The 21,158-nt window shown below is 48.8% G+C and overlaps 1 protein-coding gene across 2 annotated transcripts; it reads right to left on the minus strand.

The window, feature by feature from the left end:
- Window positions 1-100: 100 nt before the first annotated feature.
- On the minus strand, window positions 101-21,158 carry Ppn (proteoglycan-like sulfated glycoprotein papilin). Of its 2 annotated transcripts, XM_020955535.2 has the most exons (18): window positions 20,783-21,158; window positions 10,833-10,893; window positions 10,588-10,766; window positions 9,502-10,530; window positions 9,141-9,444; window positions 5,568-9,084; window positions 5,324-5,503; window positions 4,839-5,009; window positions 3,694-4,718; window positions 3,442-3,625; window positions 3,186-3,380; window positions 2,932-3,102; window positions 2,096-2,667; window positions 1,879-2,029; window positions 1,227-1,652; window positions 954-1,112; window positions 766-882; window positions 101-694 (listed from the first exon to the last, which is right to left on the minus strand). In XM_020955535.2, exons 1-18 carry the CDS (start codon window positions 20,803-20,805, stop codon window positions 531-533), a joined length of 8,628 nt encoding a protein of 2,875 aa, XP_020811194.2. In that variant the 5' UTR covers window positions 20,806-21,158; the 3' UTR covers window positions 101-530. The 2 variants fall into 2 exon arrangements, with proteins under 2 accessions (XP_020811194.2, XP_020811199.2); XM_020955540.2 differs by lacking the exons at window positions 1,227-1,652; window positions 2,932-3,102; window positions 3,186-3,380; ... (1 more) ...; window positions 3,694-4,718; window positions 4,839-5,009.

The following is a 21,158-nucleotide window of genomic DNA, read 5'->3' on the forward strand; positions in this document are numbered from 1 at the left end:
TGGGAAAGCTCGGAAAAATCAATAACCCCTTGACCCACAGCGTTGCCAGATGGCTTTGTCTAATTTAAATTTAAAGAGTGCGGAAAATAAGAAATGGTTGTTTATACAATATGCACTCTTTATTATGTACTTTTAATTTATTTACAATTATTCGTTTTAGGCTTAAATGCTTTAATCGTTGCACAGAAATGTCGTAGAACTACAAAAAAGGTAGAATGCAAATTCGTTTTAGCCGCTTTTCTTGATGGTTTGAATTTAAGGTTACTCCGTAATCAAGAATAAATAGGAACACAAACATAAAAAACACTAATACTATTAGATTTTTGTTCTGGAAGAAGGTAAATACTACAAGTTCGTTCGTTCTTGATCTGTAAGGCTATGGCTATGGCTTTTTGGTCTCTCTGCTATTAAAAGGACACCCGGCTCGGTCTGCCAGGCTGCCCGAGAATGTCGATCCAATTATTCTTGCGTTTAAACTCAACTCAAATTCAATGCGAAAATCAAACAAATATACTCTGCAAGGCGTGGAATTACAGGGCATTGGGATGAGGCGACTGGATCTGGCCCGCCAGGGTGCAGGATCGGCAGCAGAACTTGCGGTAGTACGCGTTCACGCAGTACTTGCCCTGGACAATCAGCTTGCAGTTGGCGAAGTAGGGATTGTCGATGCACTCGGGTGAGACTGGAATAACAGCTGCAAGAAATTGATTTTTCATTTATTGTATTTTATAATGAACTTTAATCCATTTTTGAGGTAATACTTACATTGAATGTTAACCTTCACCTGGCTGTTGGCGTACGTGTAGGCATTGCTGGCCCGACAGATGTAGGTGCCCGAGTCCTCGGCGGTCACATCACTCAATACCAGACGATGTGGCTGGGCTGTGGTTCATAGAATTTACAAAAAATAAATAAATAAAACGGCTTCAGATCTATAATTAGACAATACCCACCTGTAATTTGCACACGTTCATTCTCATACAAAGGCACGCCATCCTTGGCCCAGGTCACATTCGGACCCGGATAGCCTTCGACAGAGCAACTCAAGGCTATGCTGGAGCCGGCTGTGTAGCTGTTCTTCGGATCCAGAGCCACCACGGCATGCACATTGACTAAGAATTACACAAGAATATATATTATAATCATCATCCCAAGACACACTTTTCACAACAAAACAAAACAAACCCATGCCAGGCCAGGAGAAGCATGCAGGACGCTCTACTTACCAGTGGGAGGAGGCACATAGGCCGGTCGAGTGGGTCGGTAGGGATAGCTGGGACGCTGGGTTATCGGCGCCGTTGCCGGGTCCACAATGTATTGCAGATACTGGGCATCCTCGTGGGTCACTGCCCGGGCAGGACCCACCGCTTTCAGCGTAACGCGCAGCGATACCGGACGCCGTTTGTTGTACACCTCACAGGTGTACAGACCCAGATCCGACAATTGGATGGTGTTGAAAACCAGCGAGTAGTCGCGGGCCATCTCGGCACGGTCGTTGGCGTTGAAACCTAAGATCTGGTTGTTGCGCCACCAGCTCACGTGCGGCTGTGGATGGCCACCGGCCGAGCAGCGGATCACAGCCGGACGGTTGAGCTGGACGATCTGAGTCACGTTCTTGTCGCCGTAAATGTAGGCGGGAGTGTCAACAGGAGCTACCATCACCAAGAGGCAAGCAGGGATTAAGAGAGCAGGCAGCATGCGCAAAGGATGCAAAGCAAAGCGGTTAGTTATACATAGCCAACACCAAATGGAAACCACAAAGGCTGAATCGGTACCAATTAATGACCTGGGATCTTACAACCAGATATACCAATTATTTGCCTTATAGAAGTGGTCTTCTTATAGATACACGCATTAGGAAGCTTGCTTAAAACATACCTGTCACTTGAAGGGCAACCTCTCGACGCACTGGCTCTCCCAGGCCATTGCTGGCCACACAGACATAGGTGCCATCATCCGTTTGACGCACCTGGACGATGGTCAGATCACCGTTCGAAGTCAGGACATAGCGGCCTTGGGTCGTATCGATCTGTAAATCATTCACTTAGGCAATGCACAACAGGAACTTAAAGTGGCACCGGGAATAACAACTCACCACCACGTTCTTGAGGGACCATGTGATGTTCGGCGCCGGATTGCCAGTGGCGAAGCAACGCAGCACGGCGATGCCACCGATGGAGGTCTGGACATCCAGTTCCTGCGGCTCCTTGGGCTCCAGGGAGGCTCGGCTGTCGCCTGGATAGACAACCACCGGTGCCTGAGTGCTGGGTGGCAGAGTGGGGCGACCTGGACGCACACAGAGCTGACCGCAACCATCGCTGCAACACTTGTTGTCTCCTCGACAGTCGGCATCGCTGTAGCACTCCCGAGCACAGCCGCTGGCATTGGCTGACAGGTAGGGACACTCTCCGGGTTTGGTAACATCACGGCAGACGGGGACAAACTGGCGTTCACCCGAACTAGCCACCTCAATGGCGCACTGCTGACCCTCCGGACAATTCTGGCTGTCGCAAGGATTCTCGCAAACGCACTGCGTGCACTCTGGCTGGGATCGGGCTGCCTCGCGCCGCACGCCGTAAGGACAGCGAAGCTCTTGGCACTCTGTCTCGTAGCTGTCGCACTGACCCTGATCCACCTCGTTGTTGGCGTTGTTGTTGTCGACGGGTCCTGCGGAAGGAGAGAGTGGTATTCAGCTGTTCAGTAAGGGCAGCATCACAGTGAAGAGCCCCAATCCCATAACCCGTGCAAGTCTTAAGCCTAGTGAAAGTGCTCTACTCAAAACTACGGATGCAACTTGAAAGTTCTACAAAGTCAAGCGGGTGTTGGGTGAGCGGTCTAAGTGCAACGTGCATTCGGGGGTGTGGATGCAGAGTGCTCTCTGGTGCAGAGGTGTCGAGATTCAGAGGTGCAGAGGTTGGAGGACAGGCTTACTTCCGCACTGATTCGTGCATGCCTCGAATGACCGGAAGTTGTTCTGGTTGCCGGAGCAACCCGAGTAAATAAAGGACACACAGGTGCCGTGGGCATCGTCGTAATACCAACGGCGCTCATCCGTCGAGGGTCCGTTGCAGCGGCCCACCGTCACCGGCAGCAGGCAGATCTCTACTTACGCAAAACGGGAGAAGAGGCAACGTTAGGTCAGCAAATCCTTGAAGCATACCGCCCTGCCCACACAAAAATGTTACCTTTGCCATTGTTAGTCGTCGGCTCGCGGGCCGCTATGCAGACCGTCTGACACTCGTATTGGTTGTCGAAGCGGTTGCCTGTGCCATCGCAGCCACCATAGGTGAAGGGCTCGCAGGCCTGTGTCCGCTGGTTGAAGTAGTAGCGCGTTTGCCACTGGGTACACGGGCCCGTGGACACCGGTTCATGACAAACATCTAACGCAACAGATTAATTTACCTGGAACACTTACTTCCCGCCCCTGATGCCCCGACTTACCCACTCCCTTGAACTCGCCGCATTGCCGCTCGCACTGGTCACGCGACTCGAAGCGGTTTCCGTTTCCGCCGCATCCGCTATAAGTGAATGCCGTACAGGCCATCTTCTCGCCGTCGTAGAACCAAGCGGTGGTGTGGTTGTCGCACTCACCCGCCTCCGGAGCCTGGTCACATACCGAATAGGTCTGACGGAACACCAATGTCAAGTGATTAATACCAAGGTTAATGCCATGTTAATTTATCGTACTCTTACCGGTGCTGGTGGCTGGGGTTCCACTGGACTCTGATCCCGGCAGTAGGATAAGCACTCCCTCTCGGACACAAAGTTGTTTCGGTTGCCACGGCATCCGGTGAACTCGAACTCGTGGCAGCCGCCAGTGCGCTCGTCAAAGTACCAGCGGCGCGACAAATCTCCGCAACGACCGCGCACAGGTGGCAGGGAGCAGGTGCTCTGGGCGTCGTTGCACTCATTCTGGCACTCCTCCTCGCTGGCATAGTTGTTGGCATTGCCGCCGCAACTGGTGTATACGAACTCGTCGCAGAGCCCGTCCTGGCTATTGTAGAACCAACGGGTCTCATTCTCGTAGCAATTGCCAGGCTCAGATGCCAAGAAGCACTTGGAGTAGTCCGATTCGGGACGCGGCTCTGGTTCTTCTTCGCCAATTCGGTTATCTATGCTGGGAGAGCAGCGGGTAGAGCAATCCTGCTCAGACTCAAAGCGGTTGTCGTTGCCGCCGCAGCCGCCGTAGAAGAACTGCTGACAGCGTCCCGCCGTGGCGTTATAGTTCCACTGGAGCACCCACTCGCCGCATGTACCTGGATCGGCGGGCTGCTCGCACTGACCCACAGAAGGCGGAGGAGGCTGTCTAGATGGGCCAGGAGGCGGAGTAGGAGGCTCCTGCCTGTTGCAACGCTGCAGGCAGGCTGCCTCTGAATCGAATCGATTGCCATTGCCGCCACAGCCGCCATAATAGAACTGACGACATGCAGAAGAAGACCGGTCAAAGCTCCACTTGATCTCGTAACGATCGCACTCGCCGATGGCAGCCACTTCGTCACAGATGTCCTGGGCACTGGGTGCCGGGGTGGTGGTGCTCGGCTCTGGCTTACGCTCGCAACGCGCCAGACAGGACTCCTCGGTGGTGAAGCGGTTCTCGTTGCCACCACAGCCGCCGTAGTAGAACTGGCGACAGGTCGCATCCTTGGTGTCATAGTACCAGTTGGCCACGTAGTTAGCGCACTCGCCCACCTCGGCAGGGATCTCGCAAATGTCCTTGGCTGCAGGGAATTGGGGATGGGCAAAGAGTGTCAGTAGGGCAAGGTGTTTGGGAGGACCGAGACGTGCACCACACATTTAAAGCAACCGCCGGCGGCACACACACAACACATAAAGCTTACCGACTTGCCGCGGGCAGTGGTCCTCGCATGACTCCAGGGTGGGGAAGTTGTTCTTATTGCCACCACAACCCGTGTAGTAGAAGGGCAGGCAGCGCTTCTCCGTCTCAGAGAAGTGCCACTTGGCGAGTCGTTCGCTGCAATCACCGGTTTGCTTAGGAAGCGAGCATTGGTCTGGGTTGGATGGGTTCATGGTGGACGTGGACGTGGACGTGGAGGTGGGTGATGAGGGAGGTTCGGGTGCAGATTCAGGAGGTCGGCATAGCAAGTAACAAGCAATCATGCGCATTGACAATAAACCAAGTAACCAAGCAAGTTTCGGGGGAAAAGGAAAGTGTGGGAAGAACATACCATTAACCAGGATAAGCAATCAGGAGGATCAAGCTTAAGAATACATAATAACCCAGGCAAGGCAAAAAGCCAGTAACAACCCCAACTACCCCACAATACGAGAAAGACATCGCAACATAGTAAATCAGATCTCAAACCTTTGAGCACGCCCGGCTGGCGGCAGTTGTAGCTGCAGGCGTGTTCCGTCGGATAGTTGTTCTTGTTGCCCTTGCAGCCTCCGTAGGTGAAGGGGCGGCAGATATCGGTCTGATTGTCGTAGAACCAGCGTTCAAAGTTTCCGCCGCAAGGTCCGCTCTCCACAGGCTGTTCGCATGCAGCTACACATAAACAAAAAAGACTTTATAATTTATATATAAAAGTCTGGAAGCTATATGGACTAACGGATGCTCTCGCTGATGGCGCAGGTACTCTGGCACTGCTCCAGGCTGTCGAACCGATTGTTGGTGCCATAGCAGCCGCCGTACTGGAACTCCTCGCAGCGATTGCGATCCACATCGAAGTACCACTTCTTGGTGAATCCCGAGCAGGGGCCGGCGCTCTTGGGCAGCAGGCACACGTGCTGTCCGGTATACTCCTGGCATGTGTCCTTGCACTCGGCCTCGCTCTCGAACCGGTTGGCATTGCCCTCGCAGCCACCATACCAGAACCGAGCGCATCCGCCGTAGTTGGTGTCGAAGTAATATTTGACGCTGAAGTTGCCACAAGTACCGGTCTCCTTGGGTAGACCACAGGCCTTCTGGGGCGGCTCCTGGACATTCTCGCAGCCTCCGAATTTCTCGTCCGTCGCCGTGCTGACGCCGTCGGGACAGCAGCCGAATTTGGTCTCCAAGCAGGTGCAGCCCTCGAAGTTGGGTCCCTTGGCCGGGGTCTTCTCGTCCTGGCAGCACTTGAATTCCGTCTGGGTGCAGTGGCAGCCATGGTGATGCGGACCCTTGGCAAAGGTGAGGCCATCGGGGCAACATCCAAATTGAGTGGTTTCGCACGGGCAGCCCTCAAACTTGGGTCCCTTGGCGGCTGTGATCTTGTCCGGGCAGCAACCATGTTGGGTCGTCTCGCAGGCGCAACCCTCCTGGTTGTATCCACGGGCGGGCGACTTCTTGTCGGGACAGCAGCCGTACGGTGTGTAATGACACTCGCAGCCCTCATAGTTGGGTCCGCGGGCGGCCAAGATGTTGTCGGGGCAGCAGCCGAAACTGGAGTCCAGGCAGCAGCCTTCGTTGCTGGGACCGTGGGCCGGAGTCTTTCCGTCCGGACAGCAACCGAAGCGTTCGCGGGTGCAGGCTGAGCAGCCCTGGCCATCGGGACCGGCGGCAGCTGTGCGACCATCGGGACAACAGCCGTGCGGAGACTTGTCACAAGCCCTGGGTTCTGGAGCTCCCGACGACTTTGGAGCGTCACAGCCTTCGAAGTTGGCGCCCTTGGCGGGCGTTTTGGCATCGGGACAGCAACCAAACTCGGCGTAGGAGCAGGATTTCTCTGACTCTGGCTGTCCAGATCCTTCAATTTCAGTTGTCGTTTCTGGTTTCGATTCCTCGGTAGTAGTTGTGGGTGGCACTGTAGTAGTCTCGGGACATCCTTCGTTATCCTCTCCCTCGGCGGCAGTGAATTTGTCGGGACAGCAGCCGAATAGGGACTCGGCACACTGGGACTTGGGACAACCCTTGTGGTTCTTGCCCTTGGCCGGCGATACTCCATCAAGACAGCAACCGTACTTGGAGTCCGCGCAGGTCTTGACAATGGGACATCCCTCGTCGAAGGGTCCCTTGGGAGTAGACTTGCCGTCCGGACAGCAACCATACTCAGACTTGTCGCAGTTGCTCTTCTTAGGCTTGCACTTACGAGGCTTGCCCTTGCTAACAGTGGACTCGAAGGTGTACGGAGTACTAGATTCGTCATCCTTGTCGGTGGAGCTCCAAATATCGGTGGTACTGCTTTCGATGTCTGTAGACACAGAACTATCCGTAGATCCTTCTGTTGTGCTGTCGGTAGATCCTTCAGTTGTACTCTCCTCTGTTGGGCCACTTTCAGTTGTGTCACTGGTTCCAGCGCTTTGAGTGCTTTCAGTGGACTCAGTAGCGCCTGTGGAGGAAGCCTCTGATGAGGCTGTGGATTCCGTTGGTTCTGTGGACTCAGTAGGACCAGTCGAAGACGATGCTTCCGATGCGGTGGAATCAGAGGCTTCTGTTGAGCTGGTCGATCCGGAAACATCCTCAACGGTGCTGCCCTCGGTGGTCGAGCCATCAGTAGCGGCAGCCTCTGTGCTTTCAGTAGAGCCAGTTTCAGAGGCTTCAGTAGACGCAGTAGATTCGGTAATCACTGTCGAACCATCGATGGTCGTGTCCTCTCCGGATACTCCAGTCGAACCATCAGTGGATCCATCAGAAGTCTTATCAGTAGAATCATCGGTGGAACTAGCCTCTGTCGTTGATCCATCGCTGGACAATACCGTAGAGCCCGTGACTTCCGAAGAGGAAACTGCTTCGGTGCTAGAAGAGACATCGGCGGTTGAAGAGGCATCAGAGCTTGAGGAGGCATCGCTAGTTGAGGAGGCATCGGTTGTGGACGAGGCATCCGAACTGGTTGTGTCCTCTGAGGTGGATTCAGTAGAGGATGAGGAGTCTGTAGATTCAGACGTGGCGCCGGATGTGCTGTCCGAGGAACTCTCCGTAGAGCTGGATAAGTCGGTTTTCTCGGTAGTTGCATCTGCGTTGTCGGTAGACTCGGAACCAGTCACAGTTGAGGATTCACTGCCGTCTGAAGTTTTGTCTGAGAATTCAGTTGCATCATCAGTGGCAGCCGAGTTATCCGTAGCACCATCTGTAGAACCATCCGTAGATCCCGAAGCATCCGTAGAGCCTGAAGAATCCGTAGAGCCTGAAGCATCTGTAGAGCCGGAGACAGAGGCTTCCGTAGAGCTTGAGTCATCTGTGGAGCCACCAGAAACACCTGAAGAGTCGGTGGATACTTCAGTAGAGTCACTAGAGCCAGAGACCGAGGATTCAGGGACTTCAGATGTAGAATCGCTAGAATCGCCAGAGCCTGTGGTAGAGTCGATGTCCGTAGAGCCCGACTGATCGGTGAAGGCATCTGAGGTGGCATCCGACGTGCTTTCGTCATCACCGCTTCCCTCGGTGGAAATTCCGCTGTCAGTAGTTGATTCCTCATCCCCGGATCCCTCAACTGTGGTACCAGTCTCATCGATCGGAGTAGAGTCGGGGCTGTCACTAAGCATAAGTTCCTCCGCCTCAATTGTGGATTCCGTTTTGGATTCACCATCCATGTCAACGCCATCAGAGCTCTGGCCATCATCTGACAAGCTGTCGGTGACCATTTCGATACCATCTTCATCGCAGTCCTCTTCATCGTCTTCGATTGGTTTGTCGGTGCTGGTCAGTGGCAAGATTTCATCTTCACTACAGGCTTCTGGGTTGCATTTCTCGGATAGAGATTCCACGTTTGATTCATCGCAATTAATGGACTTGGTTCCATTGGCCAAGCACAAAACTTCGCGAACCCGCTCACCACCTCCACAAGGCTTGCTACACTTGCCCCAAGGGCCAGTGAACCACTCGCCAGGACACTCCTTCTCTTCGCCTTCGCACTCCTGTTCCGCCTCCGGCTTCGTTTCCTTGTCACACTTGGAGTCATCGCTAGCTGGTGTCACCGTCTTGCCATCAAACTCTCCGCAGATTACGATGCGAGACTTGACGCCCTTGCCGCAGGCAGCAGAGCACTTGCTCCATTCGGAGGAGAACCATTGCGCCTGGCACTTGGGCGACTTGCAGGGTCGAGATAGTGACGGCACCTCAGGTTCGCAAAACTTTTCCGGATACACCTTGCCTTCCTTGTTGCCGCAGATAGCCGTACGGGTCTCTGTGTTTTGGCCACAAGCATTGCACTGAAAAATAGTAGATTTTAGTATGGAATGTTATGACAGGACGATGCGAAACCTACCCCGCTCCATTGGGAAATAATCCAGTCAACGCCCTCACAAGGCGCCAAGAGGCAGGACTTCTCCACCTCTGGCTTCTCCTCAACGCAATCCTCTTCCGGCAGCACTCGCTTGCGTCCGTTCTCCTTAATGTAACAGGTGACCTTGCGCGTCTGCTTTCCCTCGCCGCAGAGCTTGTCGCAAGGTGTCCAGGGTCCCAGGTGGTACTTGGGGCAGTTCTTGACATCGCGATTGCACTCCTGGGTAGTGGCCGGCTTATTGCCCACCTGCTTCAAGCACACGGCATCCTCTTCAACGGTATGCTCTCTGGATTGCAAGAATCTCAATTAAAACTAATAAAAATGTATTTAATTAATAACTAACCCGTTAGAGGATATCCTTTCGCAGGTGACTGTCCTGTTCTGGAACCCATCCGAGCCGCAGCCTTTGGAGCACTTGCCCCACTCACCCTCTACCCAGTGGGGGGCACAGGGCTCGGTGCCGCAGGCCTGTTCTTCAGCGGGCCTGGACTTGGCATCGCATAGGGCAGGGTTAACCTCAGCCAGGGTTAGGCGGTTATTGCAGGTCACACCACGCGTCTGAGTTCCACCGCCGCAGGAGGCGGAGCAGGGACTGAATTCGAGGTGCGTCCACGTATGTGTGTCCGGTTCCGAATGACTAAGGGACTCTGGGATGCTGTACTCGTAGTCGAGGCTGATGTTCTTCTCCTGCACTAGCATCACGATGAAGATGCTCTCCGAGATGGGACCGCTGCAAGTCAGCTGGTCGGGGGCCGCGAAGCCCATGGGCTTGCGCTGGTAGTTCCACCACGAGTCCGCAAAGAACATGGGACGGGGAAAGTCGATGCGCCAGTCTCCATTCAGGTAGTAGTGTCCACTGTGATTGCGACAGGCCAAATAATTGCTGGACGGTACGGTTTCCTCGACGCGGATATTGGTGGCGCCCTGAGGCAGGAGAAGCAGATCATTATAGCCAGCGGCCAGATCCTTGGTGGAAATCGTATTGCGGATGGTCTTGCAGGTGCTGCCATCGCCACCGCACTTGCGGCACTTATCCTCCTTGGCATCGCTACCGAGCATCATGTCACAGCCCACGGGCATGCACTGCCCGTCGACGCACACGTCCAGATCCTTGTCATTGCACCGGGTTCCGTCCACCACCTTCTCCTTTTGCCTGTAGTAGAACCGCTCGCCCTTGGGCATGCAGTTCAGCTCGCACGGATTGGGCGCATTTGTGTATGGGACCCACTCGTGGAAAATGCCATCGAACTTCTGGTCATCGAAGCGAGAGCACTGCAGGGCCCGGAAGTCGGGATCCTCCTCGGGACAGTCCTGAGTGTTGCAGGAGTAGTAGCGACGATTGCCGCCGCTGCACACTGCCTCACCATAGTTGCTAAAACAAATATTATAATTAAATTGCATTTGGCTTATTATTAGTTTGTATACTCACTCTCGACGCAGACATTCTCGCGTCTGGTAGGACACGCCTCCGCCGCAGGTTCGGGAACAGTCTGAGGGCGAGCTCCAGTCGGACCACTCGCTCGGATCATCACCTTCTCCGCCTGGCGTCACGGAGCTCTCCGGAAGATACATATTCGCGCCATACTGTCGTTTCTGTCTTAGTCCGGGCTGCAAGAAAGGAGTTTCGAAGGATCAAGGACTAGGTTCTCCCCAATCAATAGCGGTATTACTTACGAATCTGCTCTGGGAGTCGTGGATGCCGGCTAGGACAATGAATGCTACCAAGGCAGTTGAGCTGCAAGGGAAAAGAAAAGCTAAATTAGTGAAAGCCAACCAGCTCTATCCCATTCATTAAAACCATGGAACCAGAGTCACGTGTTGACTTGTTGCACATATTTGTTGACTTCGTCGCATGCTTGGACAAACTCATTAGGGAAGCAACAAGCTGTTCTCCTCGAGAGGTTGGGCGGGGGAGGTATCGCCTCGATGTCGGGACAGAGTGGGACAGACTTTCTCAAAAGACCGGGCCACAGCGCGTCCAGCGAAGGGGCACAAACAAACTTTTGTGGGGCTTCGCGGCGGCAAGATGATGAACTTGTTTATGCTCGCCGGGCCAGAGCAAGCAAACATTGAACTTGTTTTTGCAGCAGCGGTGGGTCTTGGGATGGCGGAAAGAATGGGACTTGGTCAAGTAACATTTGCAATGTCTTCTTCGGTAACAGTTTTTTATTATGCGCCGCCGCACGGACCATAAATATGCAATGCCACATAAACAAGACATAATTTAGCAGCGCTTCCTGCCGATTTGCCAAAAAGAAGGCACCAAGTAGACCAAGGCGACCAAGGAGAAGATGCCCGGGAAAATAATAAGTACCGAGCCCGGGAATATACGATTATGCCGCAGACAATCCGACGCCGCAGTCTGTGTGACTTTTACGGTGCAGAGAGGGGAGCAGGACCTGCCCGAGGACAAGAGTTGCATGAATATGTCAAAGGCGCTCAATGTTGCAGGCAACGCTGCATCCATTGTTGGGGGCTTGCCAATTTAATTTCTGACGCTGCGTGAGGGTAGTTGCCTTCGCTTCGTTCCGCTTGGACGCCTCCGACTGATGGCGCGCTCCGCCTCCGGCTGTCCCTGATATGGTCTTGGTCCTTGGTCCTTAGTCGGTCGCCTGCGTTCGCCTTGCCACAGCAGGCGTGCTGCTTATGACAGGGCGCCAAGTGTGGCCATAATTTTTATGCTTTTGTGTTGGCATTTTAATGCAATTTGAGCGCATTTCCCTTTTGAAACCAATGCCAGGACACCTATTGCTTTGGCAAGGACAACGGCAAACCGACAACCGACAACGGCACACATTTCACAGTCCATTGAGCTCGCCGCGAGGGCAGGCGGGGCGGCGTCTCCCAGTCGCCTGCCTCCGCCGGCAAGCATTGCGTCATGCAAACAGGACAACCAGGACCAGCTCCATTAATTGGCCAGTTCCAAGGGAACTGCTGAGGCGGCAGAAACCACAAGAGCTGAAGCAGGAGCGTCCTCCGTTCTTGATTTCAATTTTATACGCGACGACGACGACGGCAGAGGCTGCTGATTACGCAAAATCCTCCCGACCAAAGCAGTTCCGGACCGGGGGAAAAACATTGTTATTGCCACATGCGGCGGATGCCACGTGACACGCGGACAAACATCGAGTGAGTGAGTTACACATGTCATGTCGAACGCCACCGCAGAAATGTCAAACAAATAGAGGAAATGCTAAGTTCGGCGGAAACTTTACGATAATACCATATACCAATGTCTGGAGGCGGCGGGACCCCAGTCCTCAGACCCAAATCCCTGACCCCGTTCTCTGGCCCTGATATATGACCAGGATTTGGAATAGCTACGAGATCAAAGTCAATTAGCGGGCCGGGGCCAGAAATAGAGCCGCTTAAACAGTCTCTCAGCCCAGCGGCATTGTTCATTGTGCATTGTTCAGGCCACATTACAATGGAATGCTCTAAGCGGTGATAATATTTTAAGGGGCAATCGCTGCATGCAAGCGGAGAGAGTGCTCCCTTATGCTCCCAGCAGCCTCCACAATTGTAGCTATTATCAGTCAACTTGAACAAATGCAGCGTGGATGCCAATCCGGGCCACAGATACACACAAACTATGGGATACACTCTCTCCAGTAGCTCCAAGTGGATAGAAAATAGAAGATATGCAGCCATGCCGGAGATATTTTCATGATCGTGTAATTGCATTCAAATGCCTGGCATGCAACAAGTGCATTCTGAGGGATAGGAGGTACACTCTAAAAAAACTAAAAGGGGAATTACTTTACGACTCTTCGTTTGATTTTCTAGTAAAATTTAATTTAATTTTTAATTTTTAATTTTTAATTTAATTTTTAATTTTTTAATTTAATTTAGAATATAACTATTATAACTAGAAGAAAGAATAATATAACTTTGCGATGCAAATTATCATAACTAAGCCAAAAATGCATTAATTTTAATTCGGAAACCGTTCCTATGCTAGTGTTAGGTTAAGAAATCTGCATACTCAACCTAAGTTTTGTAAAAATTTAGTTTTTGTCGATTTTTGACAATTTTAATGAATAACCCCTTATAAAAATTTCAAAAATTTGAAAAAACTAAATTTTTGCCGGACATAGCCAGATCGATTCAGCTTATTATTGTGATCAAAATTATATATAATTTAAAGGGTCGGATATGACTCCTTCATTGCGTTTGAAGCTTCTGACAGAAATTATAATATCCTGCAAGGGTATCTGATAAAATTTCGTGGTTAAAATTGACATAGAAAATCATTTATTCTCAAAGTGGGAATACTATATTTTATTTTGTTCATAAATTAGTCTGGATGTCTCTTTTCACTTATTAAAGTATTTTCTTCTAAATATTGCTAATGACAAATTTTACTTTGATTGCAATATGAGAGCTGTGACCATGAATATTTGTAAACATAAATATGTTACCTTTATTATAAATCTTTTATCTGAGTTTTCTCTCATGTGGTTTTTATTCATGAACATTAAAACATACCAGAGGTAATTGATTTTATTTTCCATCATTAATAAATACAAATCTCTCTGTGTAGAATGTTGCAATGACTGTCGTAAATAAACGCGCCTGCTAATGAGCCGCAAGCAGAATCTACGAGTATCTGCGCCACTTACTCCACAAGTGCGTGCACTTAGCCGCCAAACTCAAGACCGAAAACAAATTACGGATCATTTTATGCCAAACAAAATGTAATCTCTAAGTTAACCCCAAAATAAGCTCCAAATCCAAACAACCGCCCGCTTCAGCACATATAAATTCTGACCAGATTTCACACCTGTCCATTGATACTTTGTGTGTGTTTCTTTGTTTACATGACTCATCCTCGAGGTCGATACCGTGGAAGAACTATTTAGTGGTGACTAGCAAGGAGTGATTCCCCGAGCCTTTCCCATGCCAATTGATCAAGGTCCACAGCTTCCGAAGATGCAGTTCCATCAAGTCAATCGAAAGTCGTGGCATGCCACAGTTGCCCCTTTGATGAGGATGGTATGCCCATGGTTCCCAGCTCTGTAGCAGCTGCAACCATTTGACTTTTGCTGGCCCCCTTTCGCTTTTAATGTAGATTGTAAAAAAAAAGAAAAGGAATTTCTTGCTGCAAATGCAACTGATTTAATTGCTGCAACTGAAAGTGCGTATAAATACACCCCACTTGCCGCGTTGCAGAATTTGATTGAGCATCTGGAGGCAGTATATGAAGCAGTAGATAAATACTAAATGTGTGGCAGTAAAAGAAGCAGCCAAAGATAACTCATCAAAATTAAGCATTAAATAGGGTACAACATAATATCATGAGTTTTTTATACCTTTGCAGGGTATATATATAGGACGACTACATCAAATATAATATAACTGCTAGAGAAACGGTTTTTAAATGTAGAGGATCAGTAAGTGCCTCACAACAGTAAGTATCTTTGAACATTAAGAACCTATAATCAGTAAGTATCTATGATCAGTAATTAACTATGAGCAGGAAAAATCGTAAGTCTCTTTGAACATGGAGTAACTCTGAACTGACTATGATTAGTAAGTATCTATGAACAGTAAGTATCTCAGTAACTAATTTTGAAAACTAATAAACAATGACTTGCAACTTTTGAAACACAACACTTTTCTCAGACTTGGCTGGAAGATGTCACTTCGTTCCAGGGATGTTAGAGCTAGTTGGGAATCATATGTACGAGATTTTTGTGCGAGATTTGTTTTGGCACAAATTTAATTGCATGCTATTGAATGAAAATTTCCTCCTATATAATTTTACTAGTATATAAGTCGGAGCATGGCGAATCGGTGGACTATATATATAGATATATATAGCTGACATAGGAACAATCGGACGATTTATAGAACTATGATCAGTAATTAACTATGATCAATAAGTAATTATGATTAGTAAGTATCAATGGACAGTAATTAACTTTGACCAGGAAGTATCTATGAAGAGTAAGTAAATTTGAACAATAAGAAACGATGATCAGGAAGTATGATATAATTATATAATTTGATATAATTATTTAATTTCTTCTTTAATTATTCTCTTCCTAAATCATCCGAGATTTAGGTTAATATTTAATTTAAAAAGTAAACCTTAATTGATAAACATATTCTAAAGGCCTACAGCCAGTCCTAATCAGCTCAGTTTTATTTGTTATGCGATTTAGGCAGCAATTAGGCACGGATCCAGCTCATTAGTTGCAGGGATTAGTGCCTTATACACACGCACACCTGCTCACGTTTGCTCAAATACAATTACATAGTCACACAATTATCGAAAGACAAACACAGACTAATGCAAAACGCCAAATTGTGGCTGAGGTGTGGCCAGGTAAAGGCCCATGTTGCTGTTGTACTGCTGCCGCTCCTGCCGATGCTGTGGCTGCTGATGATGATGATGACTCTATGCCGGAGGAGCGACGACGGCGACGACATTTGTTGCAACGGAAGTAAATGTTTGCATTGTTGAAATTTTAATTGCATTTGCATAAAGCAACGCACACTCACACACAGAGGTGGTGGGAGCAACATGCACAGATCTCCTCTGCTGCAGCAAACCTCCCACCCGCACCCAGTTGCAAGTTGCTGCTGCCATTTTGACTGGCAGCCAAACACTTGCACAGCCCGGTCGAGCAATTATCAATTTCCAAATTAATTTAACTTAATTGAGTAGTGAAAATAATAAACACACGCATGGAGAGAGTGCCTTTGCCCCCGAGTGTTTACCAAACGCAGACTGTTGCTGGGCAGAGAGGCTGTGAGATTATGCAACATTCTGGCTTTGCTTACAGAGTTGCAGTGCTTTTGGGGCCAAAAGGCACAACAAAGTTGGCTCAAATGCTGCCTAATGAAATATTTGCCACGCGCTTCGGCCGAAATGAGCAAACAGAATGCATAGTAAGGCGAAGACAGAGGCGGCTAGAAAGGGAAATAGTTTCACTGAGTTTCACTTGGCCAACTTACTGACCCATAAATTTCAGTGGCCGTCAGGCGATGGCAACTAAATGTTCGGCTTGTAAACAAATTTTTACGGCCCATGGTGCAGCAGCAACAGCATCGGGAGTCGAGCTGCCACAGCTAATTAGAGGCATCATAATGCCGGTGTCGCGATTCCGCACACACACTATCCCTGCCCAAAGAGCCACCTCCTCCTACCCAACCAAACATTGGCAATTTTCTATTTACCCAACTCATTCGGGTTGAGATTCGCAACAAGCTGCTTGACTTGGAGTTGTATTCACTTAAGGCTAATAGCACTCGAGCGGGCCCAGAAACATCAACTTTTGCACTCTCTCGAACTTTGCACTCACCTGCGAGCAGGTGGGAGAGTTATTAATCAGGTCTCTGTGTAAACATTTTAGCGCCCAGTTGTGATAAAAAAAAGGCAAGATAGAAAAAATCGCTCACAGGATGCCAAATGAGCTTTCAGCGCTTAATTAACAGGCAACTATTTGGATGCCTAATAAACCGAATGCGAATAAAAAAACCCCGGAAAAGTAAATAAGACTCGCTGAATTTTTTGCTTCACTTGAATGCTATTCTGGGAAATGCTGCTTTTTATAGAAATTAAGTTATGTTGGATCATAATTTCTGCGCTGCCAACTTGGGGAAAGAACTTGGATACATTTGTAATAAACCGAATAATTTATAAACAAATTATAATAGAAATATCTGACGTAATTTCTACAACTTGTCGGAATCTAAGGCAAACAATGACCAGGCTCCGATGCCTGACGCACACAAATTTCGGTTATTTATAATAGCCTTCCAAGTGGAATGGTAACCCGTCCAATTGCTTTAAATTGTATCTTGTCAGCAAGTACCTGACGGATAAAATGTGGAGCAGACATTGATTTATAGCGCAATTACGGGTGCGTTCATTGTTTCGGAGGCAGTGGCTTCTCTGTTGCTCTGTTGCAGATTGGAAGCTCAGAAGCTGCGATGTCAAGTTCGGCAAAGGGTTAAGAGATCCTGCGTCCCTGACCCTTTAGGAGCCCCCAATTTGGATTGCACTCCCTTCATTTGCTGTCATCAAGATGCGCATCACGTTCCCAAGAACACCCCGGCAACCGATCGTCGCCTGTCGTCCGTCAAAACATTTTTATGGGTTTTATTTTTTTGGTCGTTTGCTTTGGCCTGGCTGGCGGCGAATATTTCACTTGTTGCTGCTATACAGAGAGAGAAAAATAATAGCTTATCCTGAAATATATAGGTTTTACCTTTGACTAAATCTTGTATAGGTTTTTGAGAATTTTTAATTGAAGTTTCTGTAAGGTTTTAAAGATAAGTTGTGTCTTGAATATGTGTTTGATGTATGATGCTGTATAAGTTATTGTAAGAATGTATAATGCAACAGTAACTATCCGTAACTTGTTAAATTGTTAACCAACTACAAATTGTATCTTTTATAAGTATCTTCAAGTTTTTCTGTGTGCTTCTGCCCCTTTCCTTTTCGTTTCGCCTCCCATCTCTGTGGCTCCCTGGTTTCAGGCAGAACTTTTTAGGCACATTTAACTGCATGTGACGCATCGTTTGGTTCCTCCTTGTTGAATCTGCAGAATTTTTGGATATTCTCGCAGCCGTGCCATGTTTGTTGCCGCTTTGTATTATTCGTTTTTGGGAGTTCGGAGTTTTGTATCTTATTCTCTGCCTCTGCAATTTTGAGGCGGCATATTTTGGGGCATCCTTTTTATCTTCCGCGTTGGCAGGGTGCATCGACCCCGTCTGCGGCTGATCGATCCGTATCTATGTATATCTGTGGCACTGCCCGGGTATTTGCCCCTTTTCGCATTTATTTATGATTTAGCGCTGGACTATGGCTATGGCACAATTAAACACCGCCCCGTCGTCGTCGTCGTCGTCGGCAGCTTTGGTTAATTAAGCATAAGACATTAAGTCATGGGAACGCGTTGTGCGAGAGGCAGATATTGCAGATATTAACCCTGCTGCCACAGGGGGTCCGTTCTGCGATCCGATCCGATCCGCAGCACATGTGGCCAATGCAGCGTGCAACATTGCCGCCATGAACTTGGGAGGTAATTGAGCCGTGGAAGGACTGCACCCATGGAACAAGGAATGCGTTTGTCCAAAGGGGCAAGCACTGGGCATAATTTGCAGCTCATTTGCCGCATCATTCGATATTCTCGTGAAAAATAAATCCAGCCCCAGTCCCAGCCCCGGCGAGACACATTTCCGGTGGATTTTCGCCCCCAACCAAGTACCAGAATGTGCATATTCTGCACACACTCGTGCTTTGGGCACCCACTTGGTTAGATCAACATTTGGCTTTCCGACTTATTTATAGCCGTTAAGGATCAATTATGCAATGCCCGTGTTTATAACCGCCTCGTGTTCATGATTTTTCCATTTTCCATAAGATGTGGCTAGTGGCTAGTTCTGGTTTCAAGGCAACACGCTCTGCGTGTATCATTTCCCAAGCATAAATTTTCAAAAATTCACTGTTTATACTCGCCCAGATCACACTCAATAAACAATTTGGCCCAGCAACTATGTTAGTGTTATTATTGTTGTTATTCTTGCTGCATCCACATTTTCCTGCCTAGGGTTGTTGTTGCTAGACCAAATTTAGTGTTTTCCGCGGAATATTATACTTGAAACATAACAAACAAGTGTGGTTAAAAGTTGATCGGCCAAAGGTAAGGCCTTATATTTAGATTGAGCAATCTTATTGAATACACAAGACCCCATTTTTTCGAATTTCTTTTGATTTCCCAGAAAGACTGATGTGCTGTTCGAATTCTTCTCGGATCGACATCCAGCCTCAGCTGGAGTCAAGTTCAAAGACGTCACGAGTCACAAAGTTTGGCTTAATGTAAGCTTCATTGTGGCCACTTAATGGCCACACACACACACACAGATACAGATACCGAGATATTACCCACAAGATACTCGCGTTAAAACGTTTAGTTTGTACCATTAAACTACAGACATAATGATGTCCATAGGTATCTCAGGTATCTGAGTGTTGACCCGCCTGGACCTGGGCGGGACAGTGTTATTTCCCCGCCGCCTGGTGGATACTCTTCCTATAGCGAAAAGTTGCTTTCAAGTTGATTTTCAATTATAAAATCCGGCTTTTTTATCAGTGGAATATTTTACCAAATTCTCAAGAACTTTTCCATTAAAAAAATCACAGAAATTGTGCTAGGAAAAACTATGATTTCCTGCGAATTGTGATTAGGCCCAGATACCAGGCACATGTCCCCAAAAACTTTGGCTAACGGGTCATGTGTTGGCCATATTTTATTATTCGTAGACAGAACAAAAGCCGAACAAGCTAAGATATTTGACAAGGGACAGTGGACCAGAGAGAGATTTTCGTTTTCAAGTGCCTAACGCACAATTTTCGCAAAAAATAACTTAAAAAAAAAAAGGAAAAACAAAAAACTTGACGAATGGATGCGCTAACTGCCAGTTGGGCAGCCAGGGAACAAGTTTCTGGCCCCTTTTTACGAGACGGCGACTTTATGGCTTTGGCTTGGCCAAAAATAAAACGCACGCAACGCCGCTGCGGTCAATGGGCTGGAGATTCTGGCCAAGAGATAGGTCGAGCATGTGCGTGAGAGCAGCCGGGGAGTACCTCAGCTGCCGCTGTCAACTTTGAACCGCCCTGACTGGTATCTCTGGCCGCGTCTTCATTGGAGGAGCACTTCCTCCGCCGGAGAGGAGGGCACTTCAAAGCGCACGCACTTCACCTACGCTGGGCAGCCAGTATTCGAACGCAACTCTTTGGGATAAATATTTACATTTCGATTTGAAAATTTGATTTGCTTTCCATTTTTTTTTCTATCTTTTTTGGTTTTTTTGTGGAATCGCACACACATTTGGAGAGCCAACAAAGGCAGTGGTGGAGACCTGTCGACGAGTTGCAGGTGAGGTAATGGCATGGTTTCTGGACCACCGTTTGAAGTAATCGTGCTGCCGGAAATTGAGATGTTAAAAGGGGCAGTTGATTGAGCTAGCTGCTGGCCATTCCCAAGAAAAATTAGCTAACTAATGCTGCTGATTTTCCCCCGATTGGTTTAATTTTATTTATTTAAATTACCCTCTGGTAAGGATCTGACTCTGAAATAACCATCACTTTTTATACAACTTGGGGGCTTAATTGCTAATGGAAATATGTATTCTGCCAGGACGATGCCAATCAGGGCGTACCCACTGGCACATTAAGAGAGCTTTGAAAACGCTTTGAAAAATGTTGCAATTTTCATTAACAAACTTCAATTAAGTTGGCAATGTAATTTGGCATGCAAACAGAATGCTGGCCAGGATAATGGCAGTCGCGCAGTGTCAACATCGGAGCGGAAAGGAGCGAAGCAGAGCGCCTGTTGCACACTCAGCACGTAGCCAGGACATTGGCAGCACCTCCGCCCACATCTGCACAGCCGCACATGTGGACAGGACCCTCTCAGAGGACGATAGCGAAGGGGACCAGCAGAAGCAGTCAGTCGGGAGCCGTGTCAAGTGTTTGCCCATGTAATTCAAACGGAATTAAAATTCCCATTGACACAGTAATTTGTTGGCTACACAAAGGGAATCAATTTCAGGGATTGCAGCGCCACATCCGTCGCGTTCGAATGGATACATGTTTGTTGGATGCTTACCACAACCGCCTCGATAAATCCATTTTGCGGCTCCTTGGTTTCGCCTCTCGCTCACTCTCTGTCTCGCTTGGCGGCGTAAAATCGCGGCTATAATGTTGGCAGTTATTTGTATCAAACACACAGTCAGGCACTCGAGAATCCCCACTTGAGTTTTAATTATTTGGAACACTTGTCACTTGGGCTGGACACTTTGCGCCTGCGCATTGCCGCAGGACGTTCGCGTAACGGTCACGTATTGGTTAGGGTCCTCGCAAGGAAGTCGTCGACGAACTCGTTCTTCTTCTCGATCGACACACACCCGCAGGGTTAGAGCGCACGCCAGCAACTGATCGAGTCGGAGCGTATACGATCGCTCTAATTCTGTTCCACTGCCAGC

The sequence above is a fragment of the Drosophila serrata genome, unplaced genomic scaffold (genome assembly GCF_035046125.1).
Source record: "Drosophila serrata isolate PLE 108 unplaced genomic scaffold, ASM3504612v1 contig_382, whole genome shotgun sequence".
In the NCBI taxonomy this organism is placed as follows: domain Eukaryota; kingdom Metazoa; phylum Arthropoda; class Insecta; order Diptera; family Drosophilidae; genus Drosophila; species Drosophila serrata.